General features: G+C 42.1%; 1 protein-coding gene across 25 annotated transcripts in view; it reads left to right on the forward strand.

Moving 5' to 3' along the window:
• The window catches only part of LOC110508931 (CMP-N-acetylneuraminate-beta-1,4-galactoside alpha-2,3-sialyltransferase), a 78,901-nt gene that overhangs the window by 41,215 nt on the left and 16,296 nt on the right, over nt 1–21,390 (forward strand). For 23 of the 25 annotated variants that reach the window (XM_021589849.3, XM_021589851.3, XM_021589848.3 and 20 more), the window contains 3 exons: nt 3,815–3,878; nt 5,362–5,457; nt 7,259–7,445. In XM_021589849.3, the coding sequence (XP_021445524.2) occupies nt 3,815–3,878; nt 5,362–5,457; nt 7,259–7,445 (347 nt within the window). Of the gene's footprint in view, nt 1–3,814; nt 3,879–5,361; nt 5,458–7,238; nt 7,446–21,390 lie in introns of all 25 variants that reach the window. The other 2 variants (XR_016492747.1, XR_016492748.1) reach the window with 1 other exon arrangement.

Genomic DNA, 21,390 nt, shown 5'->3' on the forward strand with positions numbered 1-21,390 from the left:
ACCCCTATTTCATACCCTCCCCCAACGCCCAATTAATTATTCATTTGTTTAGCTTTTTTGTTTAGAGAAATGTCAGTTTTTAAGCTAATATTCCCTGCCATGTTACATTAACATGGCTCATGACATCTTTTGGATGGGGCTAGTTCATTCAGGATAATACGGTCAAATAAAACCTAGCCCTAATTCTTTTTAAATGTAACTTATGTTAAAATATTATTTAGATACATTTAAGTATCAATTTAGTTGCATAAAGGGAATAGCTCAATTATTGCTACAGTGTCACCCATTGTTTAAGATACCTTCCCATTCAAAGTCCATTTAAATTATTCTCCTTTTTGTACCCCTTGACTTTAGCTAGTCATGTCTAAGCCTCTGACTGTCATATAGACAAACCAAGGATATCCCCATGTGCATCGGAGCTAAGCTTTTGGATTGCCTAGACCAGGCTTTGCCAATCACTGGGCCGGGGACCGCTGGCCTAGACCAGGGTTTCCCAATCACCGGGCAGGGGACCGCTGGCCTAGACCAGGGTTTCCCAATCACCGGGCCGGGGACCGCTGGCATAGACCAGGGTTTCCCAATCACCGGGCCGGGGACCGCTGGCCTATACCAACTGACCAGACCACAATGCACCTAGAATAGATAGTTTGATAAAGTTGAGAGATTTCTGACCTGTATACAATTATGCTCTTTGCCAATCCCAAGTGATTCATAAGCATTGACGATGTATTAATGTTAGACTGACCAGTCTCCGGTGTTTCCCTTTACCTTTTGTCTACTCTGCTCTATAGCTGCATGCTGTAGCATAATTATCAGAGACCTCCAGTCCCTCTTCCATATTTCAGCTGAAGATTTTCATCGGCAGAACCGTGTACGTCAAGGCGATGGTTATTTGTCTGAGCTGCTGCCCAGACATACTTTGCTGAAGTGTTTATCCTAGTCGCTAATAACAATTAGCCGTTATGTCTCCCCCCTTGAAGAAAACTTCCCTTCTGCGATTTCGCACCCCCTCGAGTCGGGTGTGGTCTGGTCCTCTGTTTTTGCTACCCGAGGTGATGCTTGATGCCGGACATCGACACCTTGTCCAAACAATGGGCCGCTGCTCTTTTTCTGCTTTTTAATCATTAGAGGGATAAAGCTGTAAGCCTGCTGCATTACTCTTGCAAGAGACCCATGTAGATGCTTAAATGTGATTATACACTATATATACAAAAGTATGTGGATACCCTTTCAAATGAGTGGATTCGGCTATTTCAGCCACAACCGTTGCTGACGGGTGTATAAAATCGAGCACACAGCCATGCAATCTCATAGACAAACGTTGGCAGTAGAATGGCCTTACTGAAGAGCTCAGTTACTTTCAACTTGGTACCGTCATGTTGAAAGTAATGCCAGATTTGTCATAGGATGCCACCTTTCTAACAAGTCAGTTCGTCAAATTTCTGCCCCGCTAGAGCTGCCCCAGTCAAATGTAAGTGCTGTTATTGTGAAAGTGAAACGTCTAGGAGCAACAATGGCTCAGCCACCAAGTGGTAGGCCACGCAGCCTCGCAGACAGGACCACCGAGTGTTGAAGCGCACAGCATGTAAAAATAATCTCTTCTCGGTTGCAACACTCACTACTGAGGTCCAAACTGCCTCTGGAATCAATGTCAGCACAAGAGCTGTCCGTCTGGAACTTCATGAAATGGGTTTCCATGGCAGAGCAGTCGCACACAAGCCTATGATCACCATGCTCAATGCTAATCGTCGGCTGGAGTGGTGTACAGCTTGCCTCCATTGTTCTCTGGAGTGATGAATCATGCTTCACCATCTGGCAGTCCAACGGTTTGGCGGATGCCTGGAGAACGCTACCTGCCCCAATGCATAGTGCCAATTGTAAAGTTTGGTAGTGGAGGAATAATGGTCTGGGGATGTTTTTCATGGCTCAGGCTAGGCCAGTGAAGGGAAATCTTAATGCTACAGCATACAATGATATTCTAGACAATTCTGTGCTTCCAACTTTATGGCAACAGTTTGGGGACGGCCCTTTCCTGTTTCAGCATGGCAATGCCCCCGTGCACAAAGTGAGGTCCATACAGAAATAGTTTAAGATCAGTGTTGAAGAACTTGACTGGCCTGCACAGAACAATGACTTCATCCCCACCGAACACCTTTGGGATGAATTGGAACGCCGAATGAGACATGTGACGACCTCATTAATGCTCTTGTGGTTGAATCGAAGAAAGTCCCCGCAGCAATGTTCCAACATCGAGTGGAAAGCCTTCCCAGAAGAGTGGAGGCTGTTACATCATCAAGTGGGAGATCCACTCCATTTTAATGCCCATGATTTTGGAATGAGCTGTTTAACGAGCAGGTCTCCACATACTTTTGGTCATGAGTGATACTTTCAAATATTACTTTTTTGGACAAAAGATATACACTACCGGTATAAAGTTTTAAAACACCTACTCATTCAAGAGTTTTTATTTTTACTATTTTCTACATTGTAGAATAATAGTGAAGACATCAACACTACAAAATAACACACATGGAATCATGTAGTAACAAAGTGTTAAACAAAGATAGAAGCTGTTTTTCAGTCTCTCGGCCCCAGCTTTGATGCACCTGTACTGACCTCGCCTTCTGGATGATAGAGGGGTGAACAGGCAGTGGCTCGGGTGGTTGATGTCCTTGATGATCTTTTTGGCCTTCCTGTGACATCGGGTGTTGTAGGTGTCCTGGAGGGCGGGTAATTTGCCCCCGGTATTGCGTTGGGCAGACGACGCCACCCTCTGGAGAGCCTTGCGGTTGCACCAGGCGGTGATACAGCCGACAGGGTGCTTTCAATTGTGCATCCGTAAAGGGTTTTAGGTGATACTCACATTTCTTTAGCCTTCTGAGGTTGAAGAGGCTCTGTTGCACCTTCTTCATCACACTGTGGGTGGTTTGTCATTTCAGTTTGTCAGTGATGTGTACAAAACTTGAAGCTTTCCACCTTCTCCACTGCAGTCCTGTATATAGGGGGGTGCACCCTCTGCCGTTTCCTGAAGTCCACGATCATCTCCTTTTGTTTTGTTGATGTTGAGTTAGCGGTTGTTTTCCAGGCACCACACTCCCAGATCCCTCACCTCCTTCCTGTAAACTGTCTCGTCATCGTTGGTTATCAAGCCTACTACTGTTGTGTCGTGTGCAAACTTGATGATTGAGTTGGAGGCGGTCCTCATGAGAGCCAGGTTTATCATAGCTCATGAAGCTGGTTGAGACAATGCCAAGAGTGTGCAAAGCTGTCATCAAGTCAAAGAATGGCTACTTTGAAGAATCTCAAATATATAAAATGTATTTTGATTGGTTAAACACTTTTTTAGTTACTACATGATTCTATATGTTATTTTATAGTTTTGATGTCTTTACTATTATTCTACCATGTAGAAAATAGTAAAAAAATACGTTTGACCAGTAGTGCAGATCTCCCAATAATCTGGCCATGGTAGATATATGACTAATATGAGAAGCAAAGAGCCAAGAGGTGCTAGTGGGCTGTGGGGGCGAAGACCAATATGTCTTACAATGTAAGAGTTCTGATATATGTCTTTTACAACGTTAGTCACCTGGCCTGTGGCTTATCCTTATCTGTAATTGAATAAATGTGGGGGATGTTCTCTTCTCCAGACCTCCAACTCTCCCAAGGACCACCTAGCCAGCCTTCTGGGAGTTGAAGTTCTCGACAGTTGTTTATTGAAGAGGAGCTATTAATCCTTTTCATTATTATTTTTGTCTGTGAACTAGCAATAATAATTCATTGTAGTTGATATCTAAACTCTTTTTTTTCCCAGAAACAATCATAGACATTATTCTAACTGCCACAAAGAACTATGGGCTGGGTCAAGACGTTGACAGGTAATTACCACAGGAACGAAGTAAAACTCTCTCACACACAAACGCAAAGTGTTGAAGTCGGAAGTTTACACCTTAGCCGTACACCTTAGCCAAATACATTTAAACTCCGTTTTTCACAATTCCTGACATTTAATCCTAGTAAACATTCCCTGTCTTTGGTCAGTTAGGATCACAACTTTATTTTAAGAATGTCAGAATAATAGTAGAGTGATTTATTTCAGCTTTTATTTCTTTCATCACATTCCCAGTGGGTCAGAAGTTTACATACGCTCAATTTGGTAGCATTGCCTTTAAATTGTTTAACTTGGGTCAAACATTTCGGGTAGCCTTCCACAAGCTTCCCACAATAAGTTGGGTGAATTTTTGGCCCATTCCTCCTGACAGAGCTGGTTTAACTGAGTCAGGTTTGTCGGCCTCCTTGCTTGCACACGCATTTTCAGTTCTGCCCACAAATTTTCTATGGGATTGAGGTCAGGGTTTTGTGATGGCCACTCCAATACCTTGACTTTGTTGTCCTTAAGCCATTTTGCCACAACTTTGGACATATGCTGGGGGTCATTGTCCATGTGGAAGACCCATTTGCGACCAACCTTTAACTTCCTGACCATGTGCAGTTGCAAACCGTAGTCTGGCTTTTTTTATGGCGGTTTTGGAGCATAGGCTTCTTCCTTGCTGAGCAGCCTTTCAGGTTATGTCGATTATAGGACTCGTTTTACTGTGGATATAGATACTTTTGTACCCGTTTCCTCCGTAACATCTTCAGAAGGTCCTTTGCTGTTGTTCTGGGATTATTTGCACTTTTCGCACCGAAGTACGTTCATCTCTAGGAGACAGAACGCGTCTCCTTCCTGAGCGGTATGGCGGCTGCGTGGTCCCATGGTGTCTATACTTGCATACTATTGTTTGTAGTACAGACGAACGTGGTACCTTCAGGCATTTGGAAATTGCTCCCAAGGATGAACCAGATTTGTGGAGGTGTACATTTTTTTCCTGAGGTCTTTGCTGATTTATTTTGAATTTCCCATGATGTCAAGCAAAGAGGCACTGAGTTTGAAGGTAGGCCTTGAAATACATCCACAGGTACACCTCCAATTGACTCAAATGATGTCAATTAGCCTATCAGAAGCTTTTTAAGCCATGACATAATTTTCTGGAATGTTCCAAGCTGTTTAACGGCACAGTCAACTTGGTGTATGTAAACTTCTGACCCACTGAGATTGTGATATAGTGAATTATAAGTGAAACAATCTGCCTGTAAACAATTGTTTGAAAAATGACTTGTGTCATGCATAAAGTAGATGTCCCAACTGACTTGCCAAAACGATAGTTTGTTAACAAGATATTTGTGGAGTGGTTGAAAAATGAGTTTTAATGACTCCAACCTAAGTGTGTAAACTTCTGACTTCAACTGTACATACTAGCACTTACACACATTCTTTCTCTTTTCAAACATTCTAACTGGCCAGACATTCTTCTCTTCCAGTTTAATTTGTAAAAGATGCATTATCGTGGGCAATGGTGGTATCCTGGCTAATAAGTCTCTGGGCTCCCGAATCGATGATTACGACATTGTGGTGAGGTGAGTCTTTACTAATGTAAGGGCAACGCGATGCCAGTTCCAGGGGGGAAAAATAATGAAGTCCTTGTTGTTGAAATTCTTACACAGGGACACTTGAAGTCAATCTTAAATCAATCATTGTTTGTCAGCACCTCAAAGCACCACACGTCAATGTATTTAATTTAATCTTTTAACTAGGCAAGTCCGTTAAGAACAAATTCTTATTTACAATGACGGCCTACTGGGGAACAGTGGGCTAACTGCCTTGTTCAGGGCCAGAACAACAGATTTTTTACCTTGTCAGCTCAGCGATTCGATCCAGTAACCTTTTCGTTTACTGGCCCAATGTTCTAACCACTAGGCTACCTGCCGCCCCAATCAATCAGGAGCTCTGCTTGGGCAGTCCCAGCAGTTGTCTTATGCCATGATGATCTGGATGAGACTTCTGTACATAATATAAGTTATATTTGTGATTTAGCTTAATTAATCATTACCATTTTGTTTCATTCATGTGACCAACCAATACTGGTTCATAACATGTGACAGACCAAAACCTCATAAAGCTTCTTCTCTTTAAGCTAAGACCTTGAAACAGAGATCTTTCGTTCTCAAAACAAGTCCTGACAAATTGCAGATACTGATGAGTGAGGATTCGTTCAGTCAGTCACTTGCGTGAACACAGAAATTGGTTATTAGATCAGTGCATGAATAGAAGACAGAAATTAGTTATAAGAAAAGCACAAACGTTAAAATTCCAAAAACACTGAATTTGATGTGATTTACATCCTGCTTATTGTCGATTCCTCCTGAACTCTGAAGCTTGTTAATGTTGATTGACTTAGGTTAGGGCTTAGATTGATATGAGTTTAAACCTACTGTTTTATCAGTACACCATGAAGGGTACTGGGCATTTGTTGGCAAGCCCAGTATCAGAAAGAAACTAAATAGAAGCTAAATGACCATTTCATTGTTTTGATTGGCAAAAATTATAGTCATATTTGAGAGGGAGTGAAACTAAATTCTCAAGTCCCCAGTCTTGTTATGATGTCAACACACAATGTATAGAGCCCCACAGTGGAGCTGTCATAATACCCATAAAACCTGCGGTCAAACAGGGAATGGTTCCAATCGTTTTTCCACCATTCATTTTTCCCATAGGGAATTTTGGAAACATTTCAAATCAGGGTTGTGTTTTGTGTATGCTTACCCTGGCGTGATGTTTTGAAAACCTTGTAAATCTCTCGGACAAGGTAACTTTAATATATTTGGCTCTATTTACGCTCAGATTCTAAAATGCTAATTAGCATCAAAGTAGACAACATTCAAGACTATGCTCCCGCACGGCATCTTTGCTGATGGGTATTGTGTCAATTTAAAACTATCAAGAGACAGTTCACGGAATTGTCAATTTAAAGAAATTTAGCCGACTTATTCATTACTAAATTTAGCTATTAGATAGTTAATCCAGAGATTCTTACCTTTGCCTTGATTTGGCAGTCTCGTCCAGGTCATCATGGCATTTGTAGTTCTTGATGATAGCCACATTAGCAGCTAATTAGCATTTCATTTTTGGGGGATAAATACAGGCAAATATATTGATAAAAGTCATGTTGTCCTAGAGAGATTTACATGGTTCTCAAAACGTCACGCCAGGGTAAGCCTACATGAAACACCGCCATTATTTTAAGTGTTTCTAAAATCCCCTATGGGAAAAAGGAATGGTAGAAAAAACGATTTTTGTTTGATTGCTAGGTTTTATGGGTATTATGACTCATACTGTGGTACTCTATTCGCCCACATAGCGCTTCTTCTCCAACCGCAGGTTGAACGAGGCTCCGGTGACTGGTTTCGGCAAGGACGTGGGCACCAAGACCACCATGCGTATTACCTACCCCGAGGGGGCCATCCAGAAGCCTGAGCGATACGAGAAGGACTCGCTCTTCGTCTTCTCTGCCTTCAAACCGCTGGACTTCAAGTGGCTCAGACAGATGGTCTTCAGAGAGAAGCTGGTGAGGCATAAGTCAAGGCTGACTGTTGTTACCTTTGCTCATTGGGACCACTAAGAAATCCATCACACACAGTTAGTTGGTCATGTTACTATGAGCTTGTGTGCATTTCCACTGCTCTGAAAGATGATCATTATTTATTCTGCATATAGTCCAGCCCCACCTCCTTTCTAGGTCTTCCATTGCTTCATAACGTTGAGGCGACCACATACGCATGAATCCCACTGGATGTTTTGGCTAGTTTACGTGCTTTCTGTGGCACAGAGTGACTAGTTTCTTTTTTGTTAATGCCATTTTGGTCGTAAACAGACTGTCTTCTGTCGCAGTCACTTGCTCGTCCTGTGACATTTAATAGATGTGGTTGTGAATTCTCACAATGCTTTCCCATTTTATCATGAATATGGAAATCACTTTAAATTGTGGTTATATAGAAAAAAACTTTATGAATTTGTGTTTCTCTCTGCTTTTCATTCTGCCATGACATAATTTTTTTTGCCATTTTAAGGACCTTTTGACAAGCCACTGACTTCCATGCTTGAGTGACAGCCGGTGAATTGCCCTCTTAATCTATGGCTGGGTGACTGAATGGGTCTTTCCTTATCTCTGACAGGAAGGATGGCAGACATTTTAATGACTCTGAGAGAGGACACAATCTGTTATCACTGAAAGAGCTTGCACAAGCACTCTCGCTTGTCTGTAGTCACTCCACCGCAGTCAGGGTAGGGTATGCTCAATTCAAGGACATTCCCGATGGAGCAAAAACGGTGCCTGTCTTTAAACTTCAATCTTGGCTGGGTTGAGTTTCTCCATATAGTGGGCTTCCTGCTAATTTTCTACAGGGATTCTTCTTACAAATCTGGCAAGCCAGGGTCTTGGGAACCGACTTCCTATCCAGCACAGCTGTGTGACTTTCAGGGACCAGTGGCCAGCAGGAATTTTTACTGGGTGACATTTTTCAAAATACAAGCTTCTGGAGAGATGGAGGGAGTGAGAGAGGGGTTAGGAGGAGGGAGAGAAGAGGGGGTAAAATAAGGGTTAGAGTGAGGGGGGGTACTAGTAAGTGAGAAAGAGAGAAATAGTTGGCTGCTTGATAGCCCCTTAGCCCTTTGAATTGGGCAGATTTGTCTGGACTAATCAGCTGGTAAGTAGCGGGACAGTGGAAATGGCGGATGGAGATCATTGATCTGGCCTCTGGCTCCTGACAGATCAGCCTTTGATCTGCAGGGGAAGGAATAATTTTTCTCATGAAGTAAATTGCTGTTCAAAAGTACCAGCTCTTTTCCATGACAGCGTTTTAGCTGTGATGGTGCGCATGCACTGAACTCCTAGTCACACCAACTCACTATTTCACTGAATTCATAGTCACACCAGCTCACTATTTCGGGTTAACTTTTCCCCATGGAGCTCATTGTAATTAACTACGCAAATGTCTGAATTTTAGAAGCTGGACTTTTTTATTGAAACTGCGTAAATCACTGACAACCATAATAGGGCTCTGAGAACAACGTGAGGCATTATTTTATTTATTTAACTAAGCAAGTCAGTTAAGAACAGATTCTTATTTACAATGACAGCCTTCCAAAAGGCAAAAGGCCTCCTGCGGGGACAGGGGTTGCGATTTTAAAAATATAGGACAAAACACACACCACGATGAGAGACTTAAGACAACAGCATAGCATGGTAGCAACACCACATGGTAGCAGCACAACATGGTAGCAGCACAAAACATGGTACCCACATTATTGGGCACAGACAACGGCACAAAGGGAAAGAAGGTAGAGACAACAATATTACACTAGTTACCCAAGATAATTTGCTTTTAAGTGAATACTTTAAAGTATTTTTAGCGAAGGTATTGAAGCGTTTTAAATTGGTGCTGACTGCTGAGATGTTTTACTTGTAACTTTTACTTTTATTCTACTGACACACACAGACCGGGAACGCCGCAGTTGTACACCGTGTTGCCAGCGAGTCCACTTCAATACGTTCGTATGTAGTAAGTGTATCGAGGTTTGAAGTGTCTTTTTAAGTGTTTTGTCACTTGACTGCTGCTGATGAAAAATGATCCTAGATTCTCTGTTCGCTCCTAGAGATGGATTAGTATTTTACACACGCACGCGCGCGCATGCACACATTCCAGTTATTGCCGCAACCAGTTTCTCAGCTTGTTAACTTTGGATGTTTTTTCTTTGACGGGTAAATAAAAAGGAATGACATTTAGATGTTCAACCAGACATTCAACTAATATCAGGTATTTACGTTCAATTCACCTGAGTAGAGACAGTATTTTCCTATGGGGGATTTGGGGGAAATGAGTCATGAAGATGCTTAACATGATATATTCTCAGTAAACAACCAGTTACCATGGTAACAGTGTAGGCAGTCATATCTGTTGACTGGAAACTGTTTAACTGTATCGGCTTTGTAGTTATTTTGGAAAACCTCATCAGAAGACAAGTAAATCCTGTTGACTGACTATTAGCGTAGCTTCATTGCTACCGAAGTAACTGCATAATAAGTGGCCTAAACTATTGCTGTGGAAATACATACGTATGTATGTATGTATGCACGTATGTGTGTGTGTGTGTGTGTGTGTGTGTGTATGTATATATATATATATATATATATATATATATATATATATATATATATATATATATATATGTATATGTATATGTATATGTATATGTATATATATGTATGTATATATGTATATATATATATATGTATATATGTATATATATGTGTATATATATGTATATATATGTATATATATATATATATACACGTTATGTCTTCAGGGACTGCGGCTAGCAAGCTTCATTATGCTGTCATGTTTTTAACCCCTCGCATTTTCACCTCTAATACCAGAGCATGAGCAACTGTACAGAGCTTTAGAAATATCATGTTTTTGGACTCCTGATATACTGATCCCTACACACAGCGCCCTCCTGCCTTTATATTTAACTTTGAAGCGTTGCGCTGTGGGAGCTTTGATGTCCTTTGTGTGGCGTGGCCGCTGACAGGTGAAAGGAATGTGAGGCCCTTTCATGATGCCTATCTCTCACCAGCTTTGAAAGGGAAGGTTTCTCGTTGCTTCTTTAAGGTGGGTGGGAGGTAGTAATGCTAATTAAAGTGACTCCCCTGTCATGGCAGTCCCCTTCCCCTTTCTCATGGCGGAAGTGTTTGGATGAGTAACTGACTGAAACCTTGTTACTAAAAGACATCAGAGGTTGAAGAGTCGTAACCTTTATTGCCCAGAGGGATTTGGAAATGCCATAATAATTTGCAACGATGTTATTCAGTGAACTGTTATTTAGAGACGTCCCATGAGAAGTCAGGAAGTTTGACGTTGCAGTAAAACATTTAGTAAAGTGAATGAATTAAAATGAAAGGTGTTGAAAACACTACATAAAAAAAAGTGTTTGGACACTTGCTCGTTGAACATCTCACTCTGAAATCTTGGGCATTAAATGGAGTTGGCTCCCCTTTTGCGCAGTTTGCACTGTTCTGTGAAGGGAGTAGTACACAGCGTTGTACCAGTTCTTCAGTTTCTTGACAATTTCTTGCATGAAATAGCCTTCATTTCTCAGAACAAGAATAGACTGACGAGTTTCAGAAGAAAGGTACTTGTTTCTGGCCATTTTGAGCCTGTAATTGAACCCACAATTGCTGATGCTCCAGATACTCAACTAGTCTTAAGGCCAGTTTAATTGCTTCTTTGGAAGCGCTCCTGAGCCCGTTGGAAGCGCTCCTGAGCCCGTTGGAAGCGCTCCTGAGCCCGTTGGAAGCGCTCCTGAGCCCGTTGGGGCGGCAGGTATCCTAGTGGTTAGAGCGTTGGACTTGTAACTGAAAGGTTGCAAGATCGAATCCCCAAGCTGACAAGGTAAAAATCTGTTGTTCTGCCCCTGAACAAGGCAGTTATCCCACTTCCTAGGCCGTCATTGAAAATAAGAATTTGTACTTATCTGACTTGCCTAGTTAAATAAAGGTTGAAAAAAAAAAGCCCAACACCTATCGCTTACAGTACACCTACGGTGTAGCTGTGCCCTCCAGACCTTCAGAACACCCAAGGAGTAGGGCTACTGGGACGGGGTATGGGGGTTGTTTTTGGACAGGGAGGCAGCGTCCCTCTCCCTGCTTCTCTCTGGTTTGCTGTTACCCTGTCCAACTTGGACTGACTGTCTCGGCTGGCTGCTTGTGGCTGGGTGCAGGGTGAAGCGTGTTTGTTTTCATTTGCATAGGGGGGCCTTATGACTGCGTATGGTCTGCAGATGTGAACGCTCTCACTTGCTTGCCCTTCTCTCCCTTTCTTCCTTTTGCCTTTCCTCCTTCCCTCCCTCCCTCCCTTTCTTCCTTTTGCCTTCCCTCCCTCCCTTTCTTCCTTTTGCCTTCCCTCCCTCCCTTTCTTCTTTTTGCCTTCCCTCCCTCCCTTTCTTCCTTTTGCCTTCCCTCCCTCCCTTTCTTCCTTTTGCCTTTCCTCCTTCCCTCCCTCCCTTTCTTCCTTTTGCCTTCCCTCCCGCCCTTTCTTCCTTTTGCCTTTCCTCCCTCCCTTTCTTTCTTTTGCCTTTCCTCCTTCCCTCCCTCCCTTTCTTCCTTTTGCCTTCCCTCCCTCCCTTTCTTCCTTTTGCCTTTCCTCCTTCCCTCCCTCCCTTTCTTCCTTTTGCCTTCCCTCCCGCCCTTTCTTCCTTTTGACTTCCCTCCCTCCCTTTCTTCCTTTTGCCTTCCCTCCCTCCCTTTCTTCCTTTTGCCTTTCCTCCTTCCCTTCCTCCCTTTCTTCCTTTTGCCTTCCCTCCCTCCCTTTCTTCCTTTTGCCTTTCCTCCTTCCCTCCCTCCCTTTCTTCCTTTTGCCTTCCCTCCCGCCCTTTCTTCCTTTTGCCTTTCCTCCTTCCTTCCTTCCCTCTCTCATTCTATACGTCAAGCAATGAGTTAACTAGAATACGTACCGTATAAAAAACGGCTAATTTCACTTTAACGGCGTGTTCCTGCTATTTATGAACTAAAATGCAAACAGGACGCCATATAGGCTAGACATCTCCAGGGTGTTCTATTCTGGGGCCGCCTTCATCCCATTGAGAAGAAAAACATAACTTGAGTGGCTTATCGTCAATTGCACATCTATGGAGGGAATGCACTTTGTTATATTGTGTTTGTGTACGTCCACCCTGCGCGTAGCACCTGCGGCAACTATTAGGCCTTTTTAATTATATTTTTATGAGCCCCATCTCTTTTCGGTCTTATGTTCCCCAAAAAAATGTTACACTGGAAAAAACTCAGAGCTTCAACATGGTATATCACACGCTGCAATTGGAGGAACAATGGGAAAGTAATGCTGCTTGGAAAGTTGATAAACTTGTAATCCCACTTTTGAGAAATGTTTTAGTTCAGTTTTTGCACTTCTTTGTTCACACCCTCTTAAGCCTTAGCCCCGCCCATTCTCTTTAAGGATTCACATGTGAAGCCATGTGCTAAACAGAGTGAGGTAGTGTAGTAAACAACCAAAGATTAAGACTAAAAGTGGTGAAAGTAGTCTACAATAAGGAAAAACTCCAGGTAAAAATACACTTTACAAAATAATGTAAGATCAGTAAAAGTTGTGTAAATCATGTTGGTGGTGAATTAAATAATCAAAATGTTTATGCTTTACATACCAAGTGTTGTCATGGATTCCTTATAGAGACACCACACCGCTGCGTTTGTCACATGAGATGGCAGCAGCTTTCCACCAAACGTTTTGTCCCGGGTGGCGTCCTGGTAATACTATTGCGTTATCCTCTGCACAATTATTGATGAAGTTCACAACTTGTTGCAAGTCTTCATGCTTCAGGTGTAACCTATGCTTGGTCCGGCTCTCTTTTTGATGGGAGGCATTAGACTGTTCTCCTTGTATGACTGTGTTCTGCTATTGCTGAAAGACAAATTATAGATACATATATTTTAGCATTATTAGACTAGGCTTACCCAGACACACTTGTCTAAATTGATGGGTCATGTGAAGGAGCGGCTCTAACCACCCACAAGCCACATCTAGCTAAGTGGATGATTCTCTACTGTCTATACCTGTTCACATGTTCATGAAATACAATAGATGGCCGTAATCACCCCTAGACACCTGGCTAAATTGATGGGTTATATAATCATCAGGCTATAACTAGCAATGCAAACGGCTTTCTGAGATTTGATTAATATTACTAAACTCAGCAAAAAAAGAAACGTCCCTTTTTCAGGACGAAGATAATTAATCAAAGAAAATTCGTAAAAATCCAAATAACTTTACAGATCTTCATTGTAAATGGTTTAAACACTGTTTCCCATGCATGTTCAATGAACCATAAACAATTAATGAACATGCACCTGTGGAACATTCGTTAGAACACTTAACGGCTTACAGACGGTAGGCAATTAAGATCATAGTTATGAAAACTTTGGACACTAAAGAGGTCTTTCTACTGACTCTGAAAAACACCAAAAGTAAGATGCCCAGGGTCCTGCTCATCTGCGTGAACGTGTCTTAGGCATGCTGCAAGGAGGCATGAGGACTGCAGATGTGACCAGGGCAATAAATTGCAATGGGACGCCTAAGACAGCGCTACAGGGAGACAGTACGGACAGTTGATCGTCCTCGCAGTGGCATACAGTGCCTTGCGAAAGAATTCGGCCCCCTTGAACTTTGCGACCTTTTGCCACATTTCAGGCTTCAAACAGAAAGATATAAAACTGTATTTTTTTGTGAAGAATCAACAACAAGTGGGACACAATCATGAAGTGGAATGACATTTATTGGATATTTCAAACTTTTTTAACAAATCAAAAACTGAAAAATTGGGCGTGCAAAATTATTCAGCCCCCTTAAGTGAATACTTTGTAGTGCCACCTTTTGCTGCGATTACAGCTGTAAGTCGCTTGGGGTATGTCTCTATCAGTTTTGCACATCGAGAGACTGACATTTTTTCCCATTCCTCCTTGCAAAACAGCTCGAGCTCAGTGAGGTTGGATGGAGAGCATTTGTGAACAGCAGTTTTCAGTTCTTTCCACAGATTCTCGATTGGATTCAGGTCTGGACTTTGACTTGGCCATTCTAACACCTGGATATGTTTATTTTTTAACCATTCCATTGTAGATTTTGCTTTATGTTTTGGATCATTGTCTTGTTGGAAGACAAATCTCCGTCCCAGTCTCAGGTCTTTTGCAGACTCCATCAGGTTTTCTTCCAAAATGGTCCTGTATTTGGCTCCATCCATCTTCCCATCAATTTTAACCATCTTCCCTGTCCCTGCTGAAGAAAAGCAGGCCCAAACCATGATGCTGCCACCACCATGTTTGACAGTGGGGATGGTGTGTTCAGCTGTGTTGCATTTACGCCAAACATAACGTTTTGCATTGTTGCCAAAAAGTTCAATTTTGGTTTCATCTGACCAGAGCACCTTCTTCCACATGTTTGGTGTGTCTCCCAGGTGGCTTGTGGCAAACTTTAAACAACACTTTTTATGGATATCTTTAAGAAATGGCTTTCTTCTTGCCACTCTTCCATAAAGGCCAGATTTGTGCAATATACGACTGATTGTTGTCCTATGGACAGAGTCTCCCACCTCAGCTGTAGATCTCTGCAGTTCATCCAGAGTGATCATGGGCCTCTTGGCTGCATCTCTGATCAGTCTTCTCCTTGTATGAGCTGAAAGTTTAGAGGGACGGCCAGGTCTTGGTAGATTTGCAGTGGTCTGATACTCCTTCCATTTCAATATTATCGCTTGCACAGTGCTCCCTGGGATGTTTAAAGCTTGGGAAATCTTTTTGTATCCAAATCCGGCTTTAAACTTCTTCACAACAGTATCTCGGACCTGCCTGGTGTGTTCCTTGTTCTTCATGATGCTCTCTGCGCTTTTAACGGACCTCTGAGACTATCACAGTGCAGGTGCATTTATACGGAGACTTGATTACACACAGGTGGATTGTATTTATCATTAGTCATTTAGGTCAACATTGGATCATTCAGAGATCCTCACTGAACTTCTGGAGAGTTTGCTGCACTGAAAGTAAAGGGGCTGAATAATTTTGCACACCCAATTTTTCAGTTTTTAATTTGTTAAAAAAGTTTGAAATATCCAATAAATGTCGTTCCACTTGATGATTGTGTCCCACTTGTTGTTGATTCTTCACAAAAAAATACAGTTTTATATCTTTATGTTTGAAGCCTGAAATGTGGCAAAAGGTCGCAAAGTTCAAGGGGGCTGAATACTTTCGCAAGGCACTGTACCACGTGTAACAACACCTGCACAGGATTGGTACATCCGAAGGTACAGGTACAGGATGGCAACAACTGCCTGAGTTACACCAGGAATGCACAATCCCTCCATCAGTGCTCAGACTGTCTGCAATAGGCTGAGAGAGGCTGGACTGAGGGCTTGTAGGCCTGTTGTAAGACAGTTCTTCACCAGACATCACCGGCAACAACGTCGCCTATGGGCACAAACCCATTGTCGCAGGACCAGACAGGACTGGCAAAAAGTGCTCGTCACTGACGAGTCGTGGTTTTGTCTCACCAGGGGTGAATGGTCGGATTCGGGTTTATCGTCGAAGCAATGAGCATTACACCGAGGCCTGTACTCTTGAGCGGGATCGATTTGGAGGTGGAGGGTCCATCATGGTCTGGGGCGGTGTGTCACAGCATCATCGGACCGAGCTTGTCGTATTGCAGGCAATCTCAACGCTGTGCGTTACAGGGAAGACATCCTCCTCCCTCATGCGGTACCCTTCCTGCATTCTCATCCTGACATGACCCTCCAGCTTGACAATGCCACCAGCCATACTGCTCGTTCTGTGTGTGATTTCAGTGTTCAGCCATAGCCAGCGAAGAGCCCAAATCTAAAACCCATTGAGTATGTCTGGGACCTGTTGGATTGGAGGGTGAGGTCTAGGGCCATTCCCCCCAGAAATGTCCGGGAACTTGCAGGTGCCTTGGTGGAAGAGTGAGGTAACATTTCACAGCAAGAACTGGCAAATCTGGTGCAGCACATGAGGAGATGCACTGCAGTACTTAATGCAGCTGGTGGCCACACCAGATACTGACTGTTACCTTTGATTTTGACTCCCCCTTTGTTCAAGGACACATTATTCCATTTATCTTAGTCACATGTCTGTGGAACTTGTTCAGTTTGTCTTGTTGAATCTTGTTATGTTTATACAAATATTTACACGTTAAGTTTGCTGAAAAGAAACGCAGTTGACAGTTTTTTTTTTTATTTGTTTACAAAGATCATACACTTAGTTGGCAAGCCAGCCAGCTAAACATTAGCTAGGTAGTATGCTTTAACTTGCAATGATAAAATTACAAATGTATAATTTCTGAAAATGTAGCTTGACTCTTACAGGTATACATGGATGAATGCTTCACTGACATGGTTGCTTTTAGTTTGAAGATGTAATCTGACGACGGGTGTTTCATACAACAGCCTTCTGTTTTCTGTTTTCGATTGCCTCTGCATTTTCAATCAAACTTCAGAATGTTTTCATACTCCGCTTCCAGCGGGCATTCCACTGATTTCAAAACTCTCAACTTCTTCCGTGACAACACTGTCCCCATCACTGTCATCAGAAGACTCTACAATGTCGGGTTAAATTAAAATGTTTTTACTTAAGTCAGGGATTCCTTTTTCAGAGTCAGCATGGCATGATCGTCCTCCATCACAACTTTTTCCAACTAGTCTTTGTCAATACCACCTGTGAAATTTAGGGCAGCAATGTTGCTGAGAGCAGGAGCAACACTTTTGCAATTCTCTATGGCTATATCTTTCAAAAACTCATGGTAGCAAAGATTCTGAGCAGCTTATGTAATAGACAGAAGGTAGCGGGAAGGTTCCTGTCTTTTTCGTTTCTAAACCAACTAGGCTCGTAATTTAACATTTTTATTTGGATTTACAGATTACATAAATGTTTTATTAAGGGACATGACAGTTCACATGTTCAAGAATGCATTTTTTCAAATGAAATGCCTCTCGTGATGTCTGTCATATGCCCAGCTTTCTGTAACAGGTCACATGTTATCTGGGGGTGGGGGGTGTGGGCTGTAGAGGCTGGAAGGGTTATCGCTGCGATTTACAAATCAGTCAGGAACATGCAGACCTTTTTGAGGAAATCTTCCATCCCCTCCAGTGTTTAGATGCTTATGTTCCGCCACCACTTTTTCCAGTGAGCGATTTCAAAATCTTGTTTGGGCTTTGTGCCTTTTTAGTCTTTTCAACACACCTGTCCTCAAACACCACTTTCATCAAGACTGTTGGTTGCCATCATTTTTTTCCACTCCGATTGATCCCCTGTTCTCTGTACATCTTATTCTCCCGGGTGTGTCATTGTCTTGCTCTAATCCTGCCCTTGACTCTCTCGTGTAGGTTTATCTTTTTCCTAGACGGAGCCACTTACCAGAGCCTCTGTAGTGCGCTCAGCAGTTGATTTATGAGGCAGTCGATGTTTTTCAAGTATTAGACTATTCCTGCAAATACAAAGTATCCAGACATTCCTAGTTAGTCTCTAGAAAAAAACACACTACTTGACATTTTGATATTTGTTCGGTCTCCTCAACACAATTTTCTAAAATGGGAGCATTTCTGGGAATGTATCCCCTCAGGGTCACTAGTGTTTACCATCCATACACACATTCTGTCTTCCACAGACAAACCTGTTATTAATCATGGGGGAAAAGTGTTTACCTTACCAAGACTTGCACCTGTTTTATGATTGTTGTTGGTAGTTAGAGTAGATATGAAGGGACTTTCTATTCATTTTTTTACTCAGATTTGTTAAACTAAGCAGTTTTTTTTTTTTTTTTTGTGCATTGAGACTGTTGAAGAGGGAAGATTTTAGAGACTGAGTCATTGAGTAGGAGGCCAAGAAATTAAAGCTCAGACGCACTGGTAGGATTGTCAAACGTTTGCCTGCTGACAGTACTTAGCACCTCTGACTGCCGACACTGTTCAATCTCTTTTGTGTTCACACAGCAAAGACCTTAGAAGTAGTCAGCCAATCAACTTGTTAAAATACTCCAAGCCAGAAGGTGTCACTAGTGTTGTTTGGCAATGCATATCTGTGCGTATTGCTTATGGCCTAGATTTCAAGCTATCTGTGCTAATGTTGCTATTTTGTAGAAACCCTTGTTGATACAGTACTAGCCAGATGGTAACAGCTACAATGCCATCAGAAAATACCCCTTGACTTATTCCAGATTTTGTTGTTACAGCCAGAATTCAAGATTGATTAAATATTCCCATCTACACACAATACGTCTTGTGTATGTCTGTGTCAGCTTTGCACATCTTCCTTTCAGATTTTCTCAAGCTCTGTTAAATTAGATGCTGTTCACTGCCACTCCCCAATCTTAAAAACATTTTTTTTAATGTTTATTTTATATTTAACCTTTATTTAACTAGGCAAGTCAGTTATGAACAAATTCTTATTTCCAATGACGGCCTACCGGGGAACAGTTTTTAACTTCTTATGGCTTGGGGGCAGTATTTCGACGTCTGGATGAGAAGCGTGCCCAAAGTAAACTGCTTGTTTCTTCAGGCCCAGAAGCTAGGATATGCATATAATTGCTAAATTACGATAGAAAACACTAACATTTCTAAAACTGTTAAAATATTGTCTGAGTGTAACAGAACTGATATGGCAGGTGAAAACCTGAGGAAAATTCATCCAGGAAGTGAGATTTTTTGATCTGGGTATTTTCAATTGAATGCCTATAGAGTATCTAATGGGTTAGGACCCAGATTGCCATTCCTATGGCTTCCGCTAGATGTCAACAGTCTTTAGACATTTGTTTCAGGCTTGTTTTCTGAAAAATGAAGAATGAGACCTTTGTCAGTGGACTGAGGAAGAATGCAGAGCTGGTTTGTGCGCATGACCGATATTCGCACCGTTTTTTTTCCTTTCTATTGAATACGCTATTGTCCGGTTGAAATATTATTAATTATTTAGACAATTGACAACCTGAGGATTAATTCTAAACATTGTTTGATATCTTTCGACGAACTTTACCGGTACTATTAGGATGTATTCGTCTGCACGTTTTGACCTGCTTGGAGCCAGTGTATTACTGAACACAATGCTTGAACAAAACAGAGTTTTTGGGATATAAAGAGGGACTTTATCGAACAAAAGGAACATTTATTGTGTAGCTGGGACTTGTGACTGCAACCATATGAAGATCTTCAGAGGTAAGTTATTCATTTTATCGCTATTTCTGTCTTTTGTAATTCCTTTACTTGGTTGTAAAATGTTTTATGCCAATTCAGTGTTGCTTTAGCTGTATGCTTGGGGTCATTGTCCTGTTGGAATGTAAATCTTTCCCCCCAGTCTAAGGTCGCTTGCACTCTGGTTCTCATCAAGGATTTGCCTGTATTTGGCACCATTCATTGTTTCCTCTATCCTTACCAGTCTCCCAGTCCCTGCTGCTAAATAGCATCCCCATAGCAGGACGCTGCCACCACCATTCTTCACGGTAGAGAGGGTGTTAGACAGGTGATGAGCTGTGCCTGGTTTTCTCCAGACATAGCACTTTGCATTCAGGCCAAATAGTAGAATGTTTCTCATCAGACCACACAATCTTTTGCCTCATTATTTCAGTCTTTCATGTGCCTTTTTACAAATTCTAGGCATGCTGTCATGTGCCTTTTTCACAGGAGTGGTTTCCATCTGGCCACTTTCCCATAAAGCCCAGATTGGTGAAGTGCTGTAGAGACTGTCCTTCTGGCTGGTTCTCCCATCTCATCCAAGGAACTCTGTAGTTCTGTCAGAATGGTCATTGGGTTCTTGGTCACCTCCCTGACCAAGGTTCTTCTTGCCTGGTTACTCATTTTGCATAGAGCTGGCCGTCCGACCAGAGTCTGGGTAGTTCCATATTCTTTTCAATTTCCCAAACGATGGAGACCACTGTGGTGTTGGAAACTTTCAACACTCTAGAAATAGTATTTTATTCATTTATTTTACCCCTTCCCCAGATATACCTCATCACGATTCTCTCTCGGAGATCTACGGACAGTTCCTTGGACTTCATGGTACAGTTTCTGCTCTGACATGCACGGTCAACTGTGGGACCTTACACTGAGTATACAAAACAAATCTTCTATTTCCATGACGGACTGACCAGGTGAAAGCTATGATCCCTTATTGATGTCACTTGTTAAATCAGTGTAGATGAAGAGGAGATGGGTTAAAGAAGGATTTTTAAACCTTGAGACAAGGATTGTGTATGTGTGCCATTCAGGCGGTGAATGGACAAGACAAAATATTTACAGTGCCTTGCGAAAGTATTCGGCCCCCTTGAACTTTGCAACCTTTTGCCACATTTCAGGCTTCAAACATAAAGATATAAAACTGTATTTTTTTGTGAAGAATCAACAAGTGGGACACAATCATGAAGTGGAATGACATTTATTGGATATTTCAAACTTTTTTAACAAATCAAAAACTGAAAAATTGGGCGTGCAAAATTATTCAGCCCCTTTACTTTCAGTGCAGCAAACTCTCTCCAGAAGTTCAGTGAGGATCTCTGAATGATCCAATGTTGACCTAAATGACTAATGATGAAAAATACAATCCACCTGTGTGTAATCAAGTCTCCGTATAAATGCACCTGCACTGTGATAGTCTCAGAGGTCCGTTAAAAGCGCAGAGAGCATCATGAAGAACAAGGAACACACCAGGCAGGTCCGAGATACTGTTGTGAAGAAGTTTAAAGCCGGATTTGGATACAAAAAGATTTCCCAAGCTTTAAACATCCCAAGGAGCACTGTGCAATCGATAATATTGAAATGGAAGGAGTATCAGACCACTGCAAATCTACCAAGACCTGGCCGTCCCTCTAAACTTTCAGCTCATACAAGGAGAAGACTGATCAGAGATGCAGCCAAGAGGCCCATGATCACTCTGGATGATCTACAGCTGAGGTGGGAGACTC

The sequence above is a fragment of the Oncorhynchus mykiss genome, chromosome 28 (genome assembly GCF_057628025.1).
Source record: "Oncorhynchus mykiss isolate SJ-2025 chromosome 28, ASM5762802v1, whole genome shotgun sequence".
Classification (NCBI taxonomy): Eukaryota; Metazoa; Chordata; class Actinopteri; order Salmoniformes; family Salmonidae; genus Oncorhynchus; species Oncorhynchus mykiss.